The sequence below is a fragment of the Eptatretus burgeri genome, chromosome 7 (genome assembly GCF_056783735.1).
Source record: "Eptatretus burgeri isolate ZD-2024b chromosome 7, Ebu_testis_v1, whole genome shotgun sequence".
Classification (NCBI taxonomy): Eukaryota; Metazoa; Chordata; class Myxini; order Myxiniformes; family Myxinidae; genus Eptatretus; species Eptatretus burgeri.
The window spans coordinates 55,128,403-55,150,097 of record NC_140967.1 but is presented as its reverse complement, the minus strand read 5'-3'; the positions used below and the strand labels follow the sequence as shown (position 1 = coordinate 55,150,097).

Sequence of the window (21,695 nt, the reverse complement as noted above, 5' to 3'; positions counted from 1 at the left end):
TACTGTGTACTGTCATTGGTTTAGTAAATAAATGGCCATAACTTGGGAACCACTTGTCCGATTAATATCAAACCTTGAAAAGACACATACTCAGGGCTCCAGCAATATACCTGGCAAGTTTCAATTAGATTGGACCAGTGGTTGTCGAGAAACAGCGGTCACAGACACACACACACACACACACACACACACACACACACACACACACACACACACACACACACACACACACACACACACACACACACACACACACATTGCTGGAATTATATATCGATACTACTCTGGTTCTATTAGTTTTGTTTGTTTTGTTTTGGTTATCTGAACCGAGTTGGTTCATTTGTTTATATTATTTTTGTGTTTTGGTTGTTTAATTAGACCTTTTGTGTTGAGGCCTAGCTGCACGACGCAGACGCGCCCGTGTAGGTCTAGTTTTCCACGCCTGACCTGTGGCGTTATCGATAAAATATCGTTTTGAATTCCTTTTGGGTTTTTTTGTTTAATGACCCTTTACCATGCTAAATAGCACAACGTTGTGAATGGGCTGGAGTTGCTGCGAGCCGTTCTGGCCAAGCAAGTGTGAGCAGCTCAACACGTCCATTTAACACGTTTACCAGGAAGCATGGAGTGAGATGGGGGATGGGACGAGCTATCCAAATGGAAGCATATGTGAACGCAATGGCTAATGTTGTTGGCCCATCAACAATAGTTGCTGCCTCGAAAAGGTTTGGAAGGGTCGTTTTCTTCCTCAAATCCGAAGCTGAAGCAAATAAGGCGATACAGAAAGGGATTGTTGTGGGAGGATTATTTGTGCAAGTTGAACTGCTCTCGAGTGTTGGTACACGGATTACCTTGTCCAACATTCCTCCTTTCATGGCCGATAATGTAGTTTTGCCTTTCCTGGAGTGATTGGGAGTGTGAAGATCACCTATCAGGCCTGTGTCTCCAGGTTATCGTGAGCCTGCCCTACGTCATATCCTCTCTTTCAAAAGACAGGTCTCAATAGAGTTTAGAAATGACACGGAATGTGAGGGATCCTTTGTTATTCCTTTTGAAGGGAAGATTTACAAGATAATTTATCTGACTACTGAGCCTTGTTGTTTTGGATGTAAGGCAAAGGATCACATGAGAGCAGACTGCCCGACTATCTTAAAAGAAGTATCGACTCCTCGGTACCTTGACAAGCCTAAGGAAAAGATAAGTGTCATTCCAGAAGCTTTTGTATTGTCTTCTCATCCTGGCCCTTCTTCTGCTGAAGATCAATGGCAGACAGTGAGGAGAGGGAAGGGGGAGAGAGTGCAGAAGAGAAAATCAGAACCAGAAGACGAAGGGAATGTTGATCGAACTGACATTGAAGACGCAGCGGACAAGGACTTGAAGCGATCCACAAGGTCCAGGGTTTTGGAGGAGATGGAAATTGTGACCCATATGGTGCAAATGGAAGATGAGGAAGATGCTGTTCCTGAAGTTACAGATCATAGGAAGTCTTTTCTGCCAGATTCACCCAAAGACCTGTTGAGGAGTGAACATAAAGATAGGTCATCCATGAACAAGCCTGGCATGGTAATGAAGAATGATTCTGTGGCATCTCCTGACCTCTCAGAGTCAAATGAGACCGAGTTGTCTGTCACTAACACAGTACATCCAGACAAACCAACAACAACTGAAATGAGGATTCATCATAATTCAATTATTGATGCATCCAAGGCAGCAGTTCTGCATGAAAGGACCACCAGTGAAGCATAAAAAGATGCTGTAGAACAACTTCTTGTTGTGACAGACAGGCAGAAGGTACCAGTTTTACAAGTGACAAAGGCATCACCTGCACTGACCAAGGTCTCGAATGCTGCCGCAACGTCCACAGTAGATGTAGACGGCGAAGTCGATCACAGTTATACCGTAGCACCTCAAACAGATGATCTCCCTGTCCCTACCATCAAAGCATCTTCAATCCCTATAGCTTTGCCAAGCGGTGAAGCAAAGACTGCTTCGTTAGCACCAACAAAGTGTTAATCTGTTTCACCAGGAGAAGGTGGAAAGTCAGTTTTAAGTGATGACAAGGCAGAAGTTTTGTCATACTTTGCAGATGTACCAAAGGAGAAAGACCATGAGCTCCCAGACAGCAAAGATGAGGGGAGCATCGGTGACTGGGAAGGGGATCAAGGATCATTAACAGGCATTGAATCGGAACTGCCCTCAGGGCATCATTCATGTATTCCTGGCCATGAAATATTATAGTTTCTTGAGCAAAGCTTGCACAGTCGGAAGAAAGCTGAAACTGCTCCAAAGTGGTGGAAAGACTACAAAACACTCATACATTCCCTGTATATACTGATGAGAGATGGACAAACAAAGCAAGACTTCAGGTTCAGCTGAGCAAGTCTGAGTCAGGAAGTTTCTTGCAAAGTTGCGAAGTTATGGGGCTAAGCATGAGTTGGCTTAGACTGTGTTTCTCCTTCTACAACTCTCATTATATGCAATGACAGCATAATGTTTTCGCCTGGGATCACTGAATGTTAACGGGTGTAAAGATGCATTTCGTTTGCACCAAGTACTGCCATTCTGTTTAAAGGAGAACCTTGGAGTAGCATTTCTACAGGAGACCCACACAACCCAAGAGGCTGCCTTCCGATGGGAAAATCAATGGCATGGATTGACTTTTTCAGTCACCTCACAGATACAACTTGCGGATGGCTATCATCTTTTCACCAAGTGTGAAACCTGAAATACTTGTTGTAAATGAAGTCAGTTTGGGCTGTTTGTTACATGTAAAGGTAAGGTTTGAAGATTTTGTTGTTAACTTTGTCAACATTTATGCACCATGTATAGGAACTGCAAGGGTGTGGTTCTTTGATCATATGTGGAGATTCATACTCACCTTGCCTGACGAAGAGTGTGTGATTCTTGGAGGGGATTTTAATTGCACTCTCAATCCCTCCCGAGATAGGGTGGGGAAAGAACCGCACAGTCCTTCTGCTAAAGCATTACAACAAGTGGCAACACTGTTCAACCTGAGAGACATTTGGTGTGTACAGCACCCCACAGATAAATAATTTCCTCTCACTAGTATCAGGGGTGGTAATATCTCACAATCACGACTAGACCGATTTTACTTGTCTCACCGTTGCTGCAGGAGTGCAAGTTGCTCCGGTATAAAATTTGCACATTTTGCAGATCATAGTCTGGCCTGGATTAAGCTTTCCCTGGCTGAGGCAAGGCATGACACTGGGTTTTGTCATCTCAGCAATGCCTTAGTCAAGGATAAAGCTTTTTTGTTAAACTTTAGCAACTTTTGGCAAGCCTGGAGGGATAGAAAAGGAGATTTTTGTTCACTTGGACTGGTGGGACGTTGGGAAAGTAAGGCTGAAATTGTTATTCCAGGAATACTCATATGGATTGAGCAAAGCAATTAGAGTAGAAATTGCTAAGCTCAAAGAGGAATTGTTGCATCTCGAGTGTCGCTTGACCACGCTCATCCCTGCTGAATTGCGTGCTTATGAGGAAAAGAGGAGCACCCTCAAAGCATGTAGTCATATAAAGGCACGAGGAGCATTCGTTCACTCTCGGTTGCAGTTTCTTATTGAGGATGAATATGCCCCGAGTTATTTCAAAACTTTAGAAAAGCGCAAAAGTCGACTTAGGACGATATCCAGTGTTCTGGAAGAAGATGGCTCCTTGCTTAATCCTGAGCGTGTTCATGAACAAATTCAAGGTTTTTATGCTCAACTCTACTCGGGTAAGAATGTGGATGCCGAGGCTTATGGCACTTTGTGGAAAGACCTCCCTGAAGTGACTGCAGAATACAGAGAGTGACTATAAGGTCCATTTTCTCTGGAAGAATTAACAACTGCTCTGCATAGCCTGTCACTGGATAAGTCCCCTGGAGTGGATGGCTTGTCTTGTGAATTTTACACCAAAGTACAGGATTTGATCAGACTTGACTACCTTAGTGTAGCTCATGAAGCATGTGATACAGGCCAAATGCCACTGTCTTGGAGGCGAGCAACCTTGGCTTTGATTTATAAGGAGGGTGACTTGAGAGACATAAGGAACTATCGGCCAGTATCTCTGTTGTGCGTGGACTACAAAACCATGGCTAAAATGCTGTCAAATCATCTGGACTGGTATTACCAAAATTAATCAGCCCTGACCAGTCATACGACATCCCTGGTAGAACAATATATGACAACATATCCCTGGTCAGAGACGTAATACAGTATGCGGACAAGACTCAGACTCGAGTTGGATTCCTTTCCTTAGATCAAGAGAAAGCATTTGACCAAATAAACCATTATTACCTCTTTGAGACCCTGCTAACTTTTGGATTGGGGAGGAGATACGTAGGCATGATCCAGATGTTGTATGTGTTGGCAGAATGCCTAGTTAAAGTCAATGGTCACTTGCTCGCTCCCTTTCCATTCAAAAGAGGAATAAGACAAGGATGTCCCTTGTCGAGCCAACTTTATTCCCTGTGCATCGAACCCTTCCTTTGTTTGATGAGGCGAAGGCTAACTGGCATGGTGGTACCAAACAACAGGCTCTCCCTCATACTTTCTGCATATGTAGATGACGTCCTTGTTTTTGCCAGCAGTGCAAGGGCCATGCAAGCCATTTATTATCGTCAGTGGGTCAACTCAACAACATCGTCTGCGACAATAAATTGGAGGAAAAGTTCTGGGCTTCAGGTTGGACCAATGCAGATCACAGAGTTCCCAAAAGCTTTTCAGGAATTGACATGGAGTCACAGTGAGCTAAAATACTTGGGGGTGCATTTGTCCACCTCAAGTGGGTGCTCACCACTTGTCAAATGGAAAATTTTAGGGGACAATATAGAAGCAAAGTTGAGAGACTGGAGTGGGCTGCTAAAAGTCCTGTCACAGAGGGAAAACACTCCTCATTAAACAATTTATCATTCCAAAGTTGATCAAGATTTCTTGCATAAGTATTCCAGAGAAGTTTCTGTTTGAGATACAGAGGAAGTTGTTGGACTACTTTTGGAATGGCAAACACTGGGTTTCCTTGGGCATTCTTCGCTTGCCCTTGGATGAAGGTGGACAGTCTTTTCTCTGCCTTCGAAGCCACGACCACACATCTAGTCTGAAGATCATTCAACGCGACCTGTATGCGAATCCTACACCTCAATGGTGCTCATTGGCGTCATACTTTTTCAGCAAAGTGTTAAATCTTGGGTATGAAAGGTATATTTTTACCATTACTTCACACAACTTGTCAAGTTCGAAATTGCCTCCGTTTTATCAAGAAATGCTGAGGGCTTGGCATGTTGCTGGCATAAAAAGAACAGATCCTTCTCCAAGCAAAGACTTGTTTGAAGAACCACTCTTTCTCAACCCTCTTCTGCAAGGTCCAACCCTGGCTTCATGCTCATTAAGAAGGAAGTTTTGACTGGTAATATAATCACAGTGGGAGACATTGTGAATGATAGGAAGAGAGGCCTTCTCTCATCAGAGGAACTCGCAGTGAAAATGGACCTACGGACAATTAGAATCCCCTCAAGGATACTCCAAGAGGTTAAAATGTCTTTGCCTCCTGATTGCGTGGCTTACCTAAAGAATCCCAATGAGGGTGATGGAACTTTGCAGATGTCCAGCAGCAACTTCATGAACTTCAAAATCGAACCACGTCATTGCGAGCTCCCTCAGCCACCACCTGCACACAACATGGGTTGGCCCCCTGGTGCAGCTAAAATGTCATTCCGTGGGCTGTCAAGGAAGAACATATACCTGCTGGTCATGCTCTCGCTCCATTACATGCTCTTGCAACCCGACGGGATACTCCCTGACGTGAGATTCTTCCACTTACTTTTCAAAGTCATCCATGTTGGGGTTCACTCTATCTTCACCCAACGCTAAGAACAATGGCAGACTTAAGTTGGAGATTGCTGCATGGTGCCTTAAGCTCTGGAGCCATGATGCGCATTTCACAAATGTTCCAGAGGAATGCTGCTTTTGTGGTGAAAGAGAAACGGTATTTCACATGTACCTACAATGTCGTCATCTTCAGCCAATTCTCTTTCTGATGAAAAACTTACTTTTGCACTTCTGGCTTCACTTCTCACCAACACTCTTCATCACCGGACACCCGGTGAAGAAGCAGAGCAAGTCACGAGATCTCCTTGTCAGCTTGATTTTAACTTGTGAATATAAGGTGGAAGAAAATGGTAACACTGTTCCAAATTCTAAGGAAACTTGGACAAAAAACGAAGCACTTTGTAATATCTCTCCACAAGGCACTTTGCTCTTATTCATATAAATGTGTTATTTTGGTAATTTGTTCTCTCTCTCTCTCTCTCTCTCTCTCTCTCTCTCTCTCTCTCTCTCTCTCTCTCTCTCTCTCTCTCTCTCTCTCTCTCTCTCTCTCTCTCTCTCTCTCTCTCTCTCTCTCTCTCTCTCAAAATGCTTCTCTCTTACCGACTGCAGTCTCTGAGCAGCGAGGAGACTGCTCTCTCAGGTCTCTCTCTCTCTCTCTCTCTCTCGCTTTCTCTCTCGCTTTCTCTCTCGCTTTCTCTCTCGCTTTCTCTCTCGCTTTCTCTCTCTCTCTTGCTTTCTCTCTCTCTCTCTCTCTCTCTCTCTCTCTCTCTCTCTCTCTCTCTCTCTTGCTTTCTCTTAAAATGCTTCACCTTACCGACTGCAGTCCTGACCGTGTACTAGCAGGGGTGAGGAGAGCGAGCAGCATTAAATATAATTGTGGCGATTCTAACAAAAGCGCTACTACTCTTACTACGACGACTACTACTATTTAACACCCTTTCTTGAACAGCCTCAATTATTCCCACCTTCTTTTGGAGTCAGCATTTAATGAACTAGCTGGCGAGGCCTGGCATTCAAGTGGAGCTCGTTTGGGCAGGAATGGAATTTGGCCAGAGTGCCTCCCAAGTCAGGTACCTCCTGAAACGAATTCGCAGTGGTTTCTGGACATCCTCCCCATGGCTCACAATGTATTCTTCATCGATAATGCATCACTACTGTGCCAACGGGTGCAGCCCCAATGGCTCAGCTATTTTCTAACGTGAGGTCCAAAATCTTTGACATCTAGCGAAATTCTTCCAGAGATTCAAGGGTCGGCGTGGCATTCTTCCAATGATTTTAGATCTTTTCATGACTATTCTTTTATCTTGTATTAAGATTTTACTATTTTGTCATTTATTGCAATAATACATATAAGCCGTCCAACATCAATCAAATAAGTCGCTCTTTTTCAGCCTCTTCATTGCTTCTGCTTATTTTATCTCTTGAAATCGGCATGACCGTCTCACGCATGATCTCTCATCCTCATTTCTCACCATTTTGATGCCTCTCCAGAATGTCACATTCAGTCGAGCTTTACTCGTTGCCCCATTACTATAATTCGCCATGATTTTTAAATGAAAGTTTGATAAATGTTCCAAATAATTATTTGAGGGCTTGCATGCAGCTACTCAATGCTTCATGCATCCTTTCCGATAATCTACATATTAAATACACAGGAAGGATTTGGCAGGGTGGGAATTTGGAGTGAATTGACCAAAAAATGATGATGCGAGCAAAGCAGTAATCATAGTTGAGGAGAAGAGGATTAAAAAAAAAAAGTGACAAAGGCTGCAGAGTAAAGGAAGGAGTCAACATCCTGGCATATTGAGCATGTAATGTGTAAATGGAATCTTTGTTTTGTTTTTTTTAATTTATTGCTGTAAGGGCTGAATGAGTAGTCTCGATGATTCACTGTGGTAAACAAACAGCATGAGAGTATTTTTGGCGAAACATTCTGCCATCTCGGGACATCAGACTTCTTTCTCACTGTTGGCAGGTTGGAGGCCTTGAAGTGTTTTTTCCAAGTCTAGCCTGTCACCTCCTTCCCTCTCACCTCTTTGCTGAGCTCCTGCCCCTCAAGGTTATACCCATTCTACCAGAAACCCTTACCCTATTACAATCCCAAGATCTAAATTAACTGTTCCTTCTGTTACTTAATCTGCCTCTTCTCTTGCATGTGGAACCGACTTTCCTGAATCTGGTGTGTCCCCCACCACCCCCCAGACTTTAAGTCTGCTTCCCACCACCACATCTCATGGTCTTTCTCATTTCTGCCTTTGAGTTTTACGAACCCCACTGAAACACTGTCCCCATTTAATTAGCTGAAACTCCTCCCCTTGTGCTGTGCTGTGAATCATTGTCGTTTGCCCCACCTTGTGGTTGTTGACCCTTATCCCCCTGTTGTTCTGCTCTTTTATGAACCTCGATACAAGACAGAAAAGTGTGGAATGTTATCCTTTGTAACAAATGGCTCTGTTACAACAAAAAGCTGAATGTAACTATTGTTAATGATGGTGGCGACAAGAAAGGCAGCTTTGTTGTGGGCCTTGACATCTGTATAAAGCATATCGACATGACCCATGCATGGAGTGTTCTCATTCCCCTCTTTTTATGCTCGATTTAACTCCTCTGGACATGTTCTTGTGAAAGTTTAAAGTGGTAAGAAAGCTACATAAACACCACATACTGATGGTCATGGAGGCTTACTGGCATGCTCTGTCATTTACCTTTCACTCAAGCTCGGGACTTAAGTTTAATATTTTAAAATTTATTCTAATTGCAGTGACTTGAAGAAAAATGGTTAGCTTTTGTCTTGAGTTCATTACAATGTGGGACACATTCACCCAACCTTGCACACGGTAGACAGTTCAACAGGCAGGCCCACCTTTGCTGCCTGTACCCAACTAAAAGCTTTATAAATCGGTGTAATGATGGCTGTATTGGCTGGTTAAAAGGTCGTGCATACCATTTGAAAGCTTGTACACAAATTATCAAAATCCATGGCTGGGTGTTTGACTAACTACTTGTCTGTGTTTCCATCTGTCAGTCAATGCGGTGATGTCACCAGCTGCAATAGGCCGCGGTGAGTGGGAGGCCCGGGCAGAGGCAGCAGCTGCAGCAGATGCTGCAAAGTCTTCGGGGAGTTCCACTGAAGAGGACGATGGAACCGGACCATTCGGCAACGAGGTGGTACCGTCTGTCGAATTGTCTGCCATGTGCGAGGTTGGGGGAATGTGCCAGTGCTCTGAACGAGATGGTGTTTGGGAGCTGGACTGTGAAGATCGAGGCCTGGTCAATGCGAGTATGCCATGGAACCCACCTCCAGCACGCAAAGGTCACCACTTGTACCTGTCCAAAAATGTTCTGAGCATTTTGCACAAGCAAGATTTCTATGCATTCAGTGGCTCCTTGCTTGTCCTTCATCTGGGATCAACACACCTCAATGGCATAGAGGTAGGTCAGCTCACTTGGTTTGGATTGATGTGAGATCCTGGATTTTGACCTATTGATCTTTTCAGTTTGTGAAACTCACCTCATGACCTTACCCAAATTTTGCACACTTCAGCCAGTACATTTCTTCCAGGGCTTAATGGTTTCACCACATATGGCCTCCATTAACAGATCATTTAAGATCCTACCATCTTGTGCAGGTTACTTCACATATGTATTGTATATCTGGATGTATAAACAGTCTTAACTTGCACCTTGCGAGCTCATTTGGCAAGCTTCGCTTTACAACAATGTCGCTCAAAGTATCGTGCTCAAACTATTCTCCTGGTTCGGTCCCCAAAGCTCGGGCTTCTTGTGTGTTCTGGATGTTTGAATCTGAAAACAAAAAAAAACACACTTTATAGGTTATTGAATAAAATTGACTGAGACAATCAGCACTGGTGCCAATGACATTTCAATCCTCAAGCATTAACATTAAGTGAACGATCCAGGATCCTGGGATAAACAAAATGAGAACGTGTGTGCGATTTACAGTTCATGCAGGTGCTATCATTGCTGCCACCAGCAAGTCCTGCCCAGGCTTGCAGTTCTGCTGGCTTAAGAACTCAGCACAGTGCACAGCCAGCAACATCCCTGCCCTAAGGGCAAAGAAGAGTTGTGTGCCTGGCATAAAGTTAAATGTGAGCACACATTTGTTAATTTTTCTCATGAAAACATTTTGTAACGCACATCAATGAACAACATATGCACTTTGGTCGATGTTTTAACCGCAGTGCTCGCTGCAGACTCACGAGAATTCAAAACCGACTGTGTTTGTGGTGCTCATGCGCAGGCAGGTGGGGTACAACATTCCACAGTGCCAAAGTATTTCATGGAGCATGTTAAGTTGGCCAGCCTGTATGCTTGAAATGGCTTGTATAAACGAAGGAGATGCTTTTACTTACCATGTTTGCAAACAACTCATATGTGTACAAGGTATCCAAGGAAATGTAGATACAGGAGAAGCCCACTTGGCCCATCATGCCATTACATCCCAATTATAACTTAATCTATAGCCTAACATCCTCCCTCATAACTGATTTATAAATCCCATTTAAAATATGGGCAGGGAAATTAGCCAGGGTACCTACGCACAATGGACTGATCCTTTTGAGTGATACTGTGGGAAGACAAATGCCCAGAAAATAAATTCAGACAGAACAGCCAGCTTTACTTGCCCTCCTTTAAGAAGTGCGTACTTCAACATTCGGCGCCCCCTCCTGGCACTGCACCAGGTGGGCAATTTTAGTTCACACAATTTACGACCAGACAACTCAGAGGTGAGAGCACTCCACCAAATGGGCTAGTTCTTCAGCCAAAAACATCCAACCTGGGATACACATCCCCCATACACAAATTGTATGTTTTTTTGAATCTCATTGTTGTAACTAGAGGGGGAGCACTCGATAGAGTGCAAAACCTCCGCCGCCAATACTGCTGGGTCACTTAAGTGAACCTGATATCCTATTCATTGTAGGTCAAAACGGATCAGACTCTACTGAACCACGATTGAATAAACTAAACTAGATCGACGCGCATGTAGAAATGCCCAAAAAATAAAATCGAAATTTTTTTTGAAAAAAAAGGTGCAAAATTTCAGTTTTTTTTCTCCAACAAATTTTTTTGGGGGGTTGGAAATCACTTAAAACATGTAGAAATGCAAAAAAAAAAAAAAATTCAAATATTTTTCAAATAAAATCGAATTTTTTTTTTTTTTTTAAGTTGCAAAATTTTCTAAGTTTTGTTTTTTCTCTAACAAATTTATTTATTTTTGGTTGGAAATCACTTAAAACATGTAGAAATGCAAAAAAAAATTCAAATATTTTTCAAATAAATTCGAATTTTTTTGAAAAAAGTTGCAAAATTTTCTAAGTTTTGTTTTTTCTCTAACAAATTTATTTATTTTGGTTGGAAATCACTTAAAACATGTAGAAATGCAAAAAAAAAATTCAAATATTTTTTCAAAATGGCCGCCATAGCCGCCATATTGGACTTTGGACCAGGTCCAAAATCTAATGGCATGATCCTTGGACCATACCTAATCCCCCCACCAAGTTTCGTCGAAATCCGTCGAGGAGTTTTGCCGCAATACTGTTCACAAACAAACAAACAAACAAACAAACAAACAGAAAGGGGTGAAAACAGTAACCTCTGATCTTCGATGGCAGAGGTTAATAATGCAACATTCATCCAATAAGTGACTTCATCATTGTCTTTCACTTTTTCCAACAATGACTCAGGCATTGTTGAAGCTTGTACATCAATCCATGAAGAGAACGAACGTTATGACGTAATGCAAAAAAAGTGATGTCGTTTAAATAACCTGCACCTCGTGTTCATGAACACGTCCAGATCAGTACTGTCGGCTTACCAAGCAAAGCATGACCATTGTTCGAAAGCATCACGTAATAGGGATTACTCTTCCACTCATTAATTAGCCTGAAACATCATGACATGTCGCTCATCACAAACGTGTTTTCCTTCCATGCATCGCTAGCACCAACATTTGTAGAGGATGATGAAACATTGTGAAGAAACAATAAAGAAATTGCCTTGAGGTTGTGAATTATAATTGGTCGTCCGTCAGGTTTCAGGAAAGATGTAACCGTCGAGGAAGCCCGATTCCCGTTGTGCAAGAATGATGTCCGTTTATCGCCACCTAAAAAAAAATAAATGCAAACAAAAACTGAAAAACAAAATTAATGGAAGTGAGCAGTTGTCCTTCAGTTCACCATTTGGCTGGCTTGGGATCCTCGGGTCCCGAGTTTAAGCCCTGTTTTCCCTTGAATTAACACCAGGTGGGGTTGACTCAGCGTGTCATCCTTCCGAGGTTGGCAAAATGAGTATCAGTGTACTGGAAGAGGAGCACAGCATCAGCGGCGTAGTCGTGCCCCAACAAAATGATAGCTACCAAGCAGTGTGACTACTCCTTGGATTTTTTCACAAGATCTTGGCTATTCATTGTTCACCTTGGCGTCTTGGTTTTCTATAGGTTTTCTTGGCGTATAGGTTTTCTATTACAATCGCTTTTCCGAAACCTTTTGAATTCTTTGCTTTTTTCATTGGCTCACCTTGGCATTCATGAAAATGAAGTGGTCACACTGCTAGCAAGCAGCCAAGCTGCCATACACAAGAAGAAGAAGTTCACCAATTTGAAGAAATAAGCGAACACCTGCAGACAACGTTATATATGACTTCAAACCAATTTCCCCTGAACTGTATCTCACTGATATCTCAGCTGCAGCCAGCAGCACATTGAAGTCCATCCTCTGTGAACAAACCAGAGTTTGCCTTCACCGGTGTACATATTTCAGATAGCACTCCCACATCACATTTAATATCCTTTGGTGTAGCTTGCCATATTATGTGCTGCCAGGATAGCTTAGATCAGAGCCTGTGTTTGAATCTTGACACAGCTATAAATCGTCATCCCAGTGTTTCGCAAGCAGGGCGAGGTATCAATTTGTGTTCCATACATCAGAAGGCCATCAACCAAATCGCTGACACCTTCCGTTGACCATTAGGCCTGGCTAGTTGGTTTATGAGAAACATGGACCAAAAACTCCCCCAGTCGACCCGTACACCAGAATATGGGAATAATTTTGCCATAGGAGGAGCATTAGTAGTCGTAGCAGCAGCAGCAGGGGTAGAGCTTGTCATTTAAGTTTCCGAAGTTCAATCATTTAACAGTTTCCAAATTTCACTAATCACATTCTGACATGTCTGCTGCTCATTCCATTTCAACTTCTTATGATGTTCCATTCATATGTAAAGCAGGGTGTGTGTGTGTGTGTGTGTGTGTGTGTGTGTGTGTGTGTGTGTGTGTGTGTGTGTGTGTGTGTGTGTGTGTGTGTGTGTGTGTGTGTGTGTGTGTGGGTGGTGTGTGTGCACGCAGGCGTGCATTTCCAAGCTGATAGCTTAGTATCCATTATGCACTGTGAGACCATAAGTACAACTTGTTTCCTTTTAAATCTGCAGAGATTCCTTTGTTACCTGAGACCAGAGCAGCAACTACAAGCATTTATTGGTTCTTCTTGAGTGACTGGCATATCATATACAGTTTTGTAAATCATTATGTGAACATGAAAGTGATACAGAAATGGAATTTGCAAATGAAGAGTACTTGTGAAGAGTACAAATGAAAAGTTGTACGTGGTGAATGTGTTGTTTGTACAAATTCGTGCATAAAATGCAAAATAAAGGACTGAGTTGTGCACTGCATGAGCATTTCACACGGAATGCTGTATGCTTTGCACATGGCATTGCACCTCGTTTTCAACCTGCCATCTTGTTTGGCCACCTCCCTGAGTATTGTTAAGTCAGCAAACATCACTATCATGCACAAGAAGGATGGAAAACAGATCCTACCACCTATAGGTCAGTGAGTTTGCTTCCAATTATATTCAAAGTCATGGAATCCGTCTTTGCTTCTGATGTCATCTTTCCTGTTTTCAAATAACCTGATCTCTGACCATCATTTACGATTCTGTCCCATTCACTCAAGTCTGAAATGCTTCTGCAACTCGCTCAGCAATGATTGGAGGCCATCTATCTCAAACCAAAGGTTAGGACCATTTCCCTGGACATATCTCAGGCATTCAAAACTGTCAAGCATCCTACTTTGATTGCCAAGCTCTCTGCCTGTGGCATAGAAGGCCGTCTCCATTCATAAATTTCTGACTTCCTCCCGGCCTTCATACAGTCAATATGTTACCATCACTGGAACCCTCTCGTCCCCTCGACCACTGGAGACTGGACGCAGAGTTGTGGGCCCAGTCATGTTCCTCATCTATAATCAATGACCTCTGATGTTCTGCTGGAAAAGCCTCTCTTCCTTTTGGCATTAACTTCACATTGGGTCGTACAGTACCCCCATCCCTCTACACGGCAAAGAGCAGCTGCATCCCTCTTTCCACTGATCCAGAAATGATTAGAGTGGTCAGATAAATGGAACATGTCCTTCAATCTTGGAAAATCTCACAGTCGCACCCTATTGCTCCGAAAGGATCATCAAAATAACCCCTATACATATTTCCTTGGTCAGCCACTCACCATTAGCCATGTACTCTCCTGGGTTTATCACATTTCAAAGCTGGCCTCCAAGCCAGACGCAGACTGGGAATTGTCCATCGATGCAGGTCATTCCTTGGAAAATCAGAGGTACTCACCATCTACAAGGCCTTTGCCAAAGCCCAATGGGTATACTGCTCTCTGCTCGGTGCTGGTGTCCCAGCATCACATCCGTCTCTCCTTAATTCTGTGAAATCTAAAGCTCCAAACACTATTGGAATCTCCTCTAATGAGGCTGCAGCACAAGGTTTGTTGCTTTCACCTTGCAGGCAGGCCGGTGGTCTGCCTATTTTTTACTTCTACTTCTCCAATATTGTTGCATCTTCACTCTGTCCTCTGACCTTTCCTATCTACTCCAGGGTGCACACATTCTTCCAGAAATCCCATTATGGTTACTTTTTCAGGCTGACTGCCCACCTCAACTCTTTTATTCTTTGCTTCCCACGTACCATATATGAAACCACTTTCCAGAAGCTGTTCTGTCTCACTCTTCCCTCCAGAGCTTTCAGCATGCAGTGCACCACCATCTCTTGTCATCCCCCATCCTCAGCCATCATCATTATGACCCCCATTAACCCTTCTTAACCCATCCATATTACTTACTCGTTTCAGTTTTTCGTCCCTTCCTTCCTTTCCTCTTACCCTGTTCATTAATTCCCTTGATGTTTGTCCCACTTTCAGATCTACCATGCTCTTCCATGAGTTTCACGCCTTTAAATAAAATGTATAGTGAGTTTATGATTGAAAGAGATCATTACGGAGGATGTTAGGTTAACCTAGTAATGGGTTGAGAATAGACAAACAGACATGAGTGGCATTGGAAGATAGGAACAAAGGATACCATAAAAACAGAAAAGGAAGAGCACATGTCACAGGTAAATTAATGGGGGAAAGGGAAGGTGGTGATGGGAGAAAGAAAATTCAGTAAAAATAAAACATGTCTTCGGTGGGGATCAAGGATACCACAAGATAGTGTTTTGTTTTTGTCTTTTAGGATTACTTGTTGGTAAAATGGGAACAAAGGAATGTAAGTGAGCAGTAGGCTTATATTTGTGAAGGCTAACAAGGTAAGGGTTTGTGTCGGCCAAGCAGGTGCAATCAGGAAGGGCTACAGAGTTAAAACAAATATATCAATGTACTATTGTTAATATCTAGTGTGTGTGTGTGTGTGTGTGTGTGTGTGTGTGTGTGTGTGTGTGTGTGTGTGTGTGTGTGTGTGTGTGTGTGTGTGTCATGTTTATTTGTGGAGTTCCACTCGAGCTTTCTGATGTGAAATGTAATACAGCCAAATGATCGTCATGATCTCCTAAGTTGATTTGGCTAATCAATTACAAAGAACCCGGAAGAATTCCCATGTTTTAAACACATGCCATATGAAGGTGTATAGAGCAGCTTAATAGGTCCTTTCAATCAAGATGTTGGCTTAGTGGTTAGGGCAGCTGGCTTGGGATCTTAGGGTCCTCAGTTTGAGCTCCATTAGCCACTCTATTAACACCAGGTGGGGTTGACTCAGCCTTTCATCCTTCCATGGTTGGTGAAATGAGCACCCGTGTATTGGTATAGGAGCACAGAATCAGCAGCATAGTCGTGCCCCAAAAAAATGATAGCTACCCGGCACCCAAGCTGCCATACGCAAGAAGAATAATAATAAGAAGAATAGGTCTTCCCAAGGCATGGCATTCTAATTAAAAAATAAATAACAAAAATAATAATTACATTGTAACAAAGCATATATTAATTAATACTAATAATATTAACAACAACAATAATTTGGCAATAATAACGAACATGTAATCCCCAGTCTTGCCCAAGCACATCTCATCTCGTCCACCTAGTTTTGTAATAACCCATCCACAGCGTTTTTAAATATCATGCTATATTTAGTTTTTGGTCCTATCTCTCAATGGTGAAGAATCACTTTAAAATTGTAGTATCCGGATCCAGATCTTCACCAAAATCGTTTCAATTCATCATTGTCAAACTACCAACCAGTCGATCAAGTTTCGTCCGAATCCGTCAAAAACATTTTGAGATATCCTGCTCATAGACAGACAGACAGACAGACAGACAGACAAACAAAAAAACAGGGGTGAAAACATAACCTCTGTCCACCTGCAGCGGTGGGGATTATTAAATGATAATGTCTATGGTACGTGTGTTCAAATTTCAATATTTTATTGAAGCTCAAATATATCAGACATTCTTATCTGGGACACCCTGTACGTAACATTCTCTTGTTACCATTGAACAAACTGTATTTTATTGTTGCCAAACGATAGTCTGATTCAAATTTGTATTCATGTGTAAAGAGCATAATTGCACTGTTTATGGTCCAATGCCATTTGAACCTTTTGGATTGTTACCTGTTCTGAGTAACATTTGTTGAGCAGCTATACATCCATTGAGACCACTTTGAGCTAATGTGTATCCTTCTCACAGTTATCTTCGCACCTGAATTTACACCAAGGGTGTTGGCAAGATCTATACCTGACCATCATCAATCAGATAAAGAACACATCCTGAGATGCTTAACATCACTTTTGGAGAGTTTTATGTACACTCTTTGGAGCATTGCATGCAGCTCTTAAAGAAACATGAAGTCCTCTCACATTTCCTGCATCGAGTATCATTCACCATCCATAATTTTGATTTATATATGCTTGGAATGCAGTATTTCAGTCCTGGGAGCCATTACTGAACTTACATACTGCTTCTGGGTACAGTATGATTCCCTTGACTTCCAGAGGCTTTATACTGGTTGCACACTTTCTGATTGGTTGCACAAAACGAATCACAGGGTAAATGATTAGCACATGACTGTAGAAAGTGAGATTTCTGCAACATTGAATTTGCCCTTTTATGCCAATTTCCATACTTATTCCCAAGCATGACCTGTAATTATTCGCAAAATATACTGTATATGTATCTGTGTCTCTGTACGTATATGCATATGTATATACAGCAGATATATATATATATATATATATATATATATATATATATATATATATATATATATATATATATATATATATATATATATATATTGAGTAATCGATCCAGTCGAAAAAAGAAATTGAAAAAATTTTTTTTTGAAATATGATCTACCCTTATTATCAGTATTACCGTCGATATGTTAGTTTGTCTGTTGGGTAGTCGATCTAGTCGAAAAAAAAAAATTAAATTTTTTTTTGAGATTTGTTCGACCCTTATAATCAGAATTTAAAATGGCGATTTCAGTTAACACAATGGCGATTTTGATGAAACTTGGCTGGTAGGTTCATACCATGACCTAGTTGTGTGCAAATGAGAACCGTTGCTATGGACACCACCGTTGCCAAGCAACGGGACTTTGAAATTTTTGAAAAATCATTAAAAAAAAATTTTTCGAAAATCAAAAATCGGGCCACGAGCGACGGTGGGCAGTACATTCAGCCATATTGTCAAAAATTTCCAGCCGGATCCTATGAAAACTGTCGGAGAAGATAGACTTTGAATGAACCCTGGTCGAAAACAATAAAAAAAAACGAAGTTCGTTATATCTCAGAGACTATGAGTCAGATATACATGAAACTGGTATGGTAGGTTCATGGTATGTCCTAGTTATGTGTGAGAAAGAACCGTGGCTATCGTTAAATGTACCAGCTCCATTGCCTAGCAACGGCCGAAAAACCTCTAAATTTGCGGGTATTTTAACGAAAAAACAATCTGCAGCATTAACCCTTGAAGCTAGAATCATGAATTTTCTTGTGCTTAATCATCAGGTCATTCCCCATCAAATGGGCCCATCGCTTCAGGTTCTATTGGGTAGTCGACTTCCCTTGTCCGCCTACCGGCTTGTATATATATATATATATATATATATATATATATATATATATATATATATATATATATATATATATATATATATATATATATGTATATATCTTCTTCTTCTTTCGGCTGCTCCCCTTAGGGGTCGCCACAGCGGATCATCCGCATGATCCGCATAGTGATTTGGCACATGTTTTACGCCGGATGCCCTTCCTGACACAACCCTGGTCGCCTCTTACGACACAGGGATAGTATGTATGTATATATATATATATATATATATATATATATATATATATATATATATATATATATATATATATATATATATGTATGTATATATATATATATATATATATATATATATATATGTATATATATATATATATATATATATATATATATATATATATATATATATATATATATATATATATATATATATATATATATATATATATATATATATATATATATATATATATATATATATATATATATATATATATATATATATATATATATATATATATATATATATATATGTGTATACATTGTTGCGGTTCCCGGAGCCGCATGCATTCAACAGATAGTTGTCCCGAGTCAGTTATGCCATTAATATACGTGCAGATAGACCCCTTCCTTTTGTGTAGTGGGAGGACAAGGGAGGGCGTTGCGATGGGTATTAGTTAGGATTATTAAATCATTTTTCCCTTTTATTTTATTCCCACCTTTTCTTTTCTGAGGTAAATCTGCCTCGCTTGCCCCTCGTCTCGCTTACCACAGCATGACAACCCACGGTACCCTCCCCAACAATCACTTCTGAGGAAAAATCGCAACGTGCACTATGGAGTAGACTGGCACTTTGAGCTTCCACTGTCGACCTGAGGCCAGACATGTGCAGCGTGTCACATACGCTTTTGCACCCAGGTGGGCAGACTACGTGAGGGCCCGGGGCCAATCGGAACGCCGACTCAGGCGATGACATCAGATTTGGCATGGCCCCTCCCCTGAACTCTGGGCTCTATAAAACACGGAGACATCCTCCATGTAGTGTGGTTGTTGTGTGTGTTCAGTGTGGGTGTCTTCACTTGGAGTGTTCCTGCTACTTGACTCCGCCCACTTCTCGCCTCGACAGCCTGCCTTCTGTTCCTCGTCTCCGCCCACACGACCTCACTTCCTGCTGCTCGACCAGGCCTCCTGCCTAGTCCCGCCTATTTCTCCACCCTCACCCTCTGGACTCCTCCCTTCTCCACTCAAGCTCCTGAGCCTTTTTTTGAGCCTGAGCCTGCTCCTCCCAGTAGAAAACGATTTGAAAACAAAAACGAAAACGATTATATATATATATATATATATATATATATATATATATATATATATAAATATATATATATATATATATATATATATATATATATATATATATATATATATATATATATATATATATATATATATATTGTTACGAATCTGGCAGCCATTTGCACACAACAGCCAGAGTCCCAGCAGTTCAGTTATTTCGATAAGTATGTGTTTATAGTTAGGGTCCCGTCCCTATGTTTAATGGGTGGTTCAGTGTATGTGCGTTGCGAGTTATTTTCTAGTTAGTTTTCTACAGCAAAACCCTCGCTTCACTCCTCCTCCCACTCTGCGGGCGAACAAGCACTTCACCCGCCCAGGTTTCACTTCACACCACGGCACCATAACGCACGTGTTCGAGGCCACGGGCATGGGCGGGGATGAGATCGTCTCGGGGCCGGCCCCGCCCCAGCCGAATGCGGTGTTCCCCTCATCGAATGAGGGGAGGACACCGATCACCCAACGCCCCCTGACCAATCCGGAGCCGAGCTACCTCAGAGCGGATCCCTCCACCCGCGTGGGGAGGGGGGTAGGCGGGGGAGGATAAGAAAGGTGGTCGTGTCGGGGGTCGGGGCTCTTTGCTTTTTGCTCTTCGGTCTGCAGTCGTCGTCTGCGGTCTTGGTCTGGTCTGCGGTCTTTTTTGGATTCCTTGTGGTGGTGGTGGTGGTCGTGGCGGAGGTGTTCCGTGGTGCTCATATCCTCGTTCGTGGCAGCCAGGATCGGGGGCTCGTTAGATTCCGGGTCATGGGTTCGAGTCCCACTGTGGTGGGTTGGAGTCGGTGAAACCTCACGAAGTGGCCAGGTACCCGGCCAGATTCTGACCCCCAGCTGAACTATCCTCCTCAGCTGAAGGGCCGAATAAAGACCCACGAGGTCCATTTCTTTTTGGGTGTGCGTGTTTGTCTGTGGCCAGTCTGTAAGTAGAACTGTTTAAGTGACTCCATTGTACATTTTCCTGCATATTCGTGGTTAAGTCTGCTCTGTCTCTCCCTTCCCGATTATTGTAAATAAACCCCTGTTAAATGTACCAGCTCGTTGCCTGTCGTTTCTATCACTTACCCAGTATGGTTCGGGCTTGAGAATTGTTCATTTTGTCCGACAGGCTTTGGTAATCCCCGCTCGGTTATGCCGGATCTGAGTCGATAACAGCGACTCGGTTAGGACAAAGTCGGACGAGGTTGTGGCTTCCCCGGTAGTTAGACGGTGTGGATACTTAGGTAACTTGGAATGAGACAATTAACCCTACCCCACACCGTCGAAATATTGGCGACCACGGTCCACTCCGACTAAGGGACCCGTGACCTTTGGAGTTATCAAAAGGTTACGACCTTTCAATTCCGGTGTTCGGTGGGAGACGGCCCAATTGCTCCATCTAGCGGTTGTCCTTGCCACCGAACCCGGCACCACAACAATATATCTGTATATATGTATATATACAGTTTATATATATATATATATATATATATATATATATAGAATATATATATATATATATAGAATATATATATATATATATATATATATATATATATATATATATATATATATATATATATACAGCACATACTATATATATAGATATATATATATATATATATATATATATATATATATATATATATATATATATATATATATATGTACAGGGTGTGTCAATAATAGGTTAACCACTTCAAAACTTTATTAACCAAAACAATGAGAAATGAAACTCATTATGCGTTAATGTGCTTATAGTTGAGGTGTTCGATGTGAGCATCCCCACGCACATAACATACATTCACATGAATTGCTTAGTTTTCAATGACATTTCTGCAAGTTTTAATGGTTACTGTCTGCACGTAAGCCTCAACTGCTGCCTTCAGATCAGGTTCAGATCTGGGGTGTTCCTTGTCGACGTTATCCCGACAAGCTCCCAGAGGAAAAAAAATCCAGCGGATTGAGGTCGAGGCTGTGTGGAGACCATTCATTATCCATACCCAAACTGAGGACTCATTGTCCGAATTTTTGACGCAGAAAGGCAATCGTTTCGTCGGCTGTATGTGGGGTAGCACCGTCTTGCATGAACCACTGTCGCCAGGGAGCTCCAGTGCTCATCGATTGCTTCAAGTCTTCGTAAAATGCGTTGACAATCGACCAGTATAGTTATTGATTGAT

At 42.0% G+C, this 21,695-nt stretch overlaps 1 protein-coding gene across 5 annotated transcripts in view; it reads left to right on the top strand.

Annotated features, from left to right (window-relative positions):
* The window catches only part of LOC147023294 (SLIT and NTRK-like protein 2), a 133,341-nt gene that overhangs the window by 78,057 nt on the left and 33,589 nt on the right, over positions 1 to 21,695 (top strand). For 3 of the 5 annotated variants that reach the window (XM_085888543.1, XM_085888542.1, XM_085888541.1), the window contains one exon: positions 8,854 to 9,260. In XM_085888543.1, the coding sequence (XP_085744669.1) occupies positions 8,854 to 9,260 (407 nt within the window). Of the gene's footprint in view, positions 1 to 8,853; positions 9,261 to 9,791; positions 9,938 to 21,695 lie in introns of those variants that run through there. The other 2 variants (XM_085888544.1, XM_085888545.1) reach the window with 2 other exon arrangements.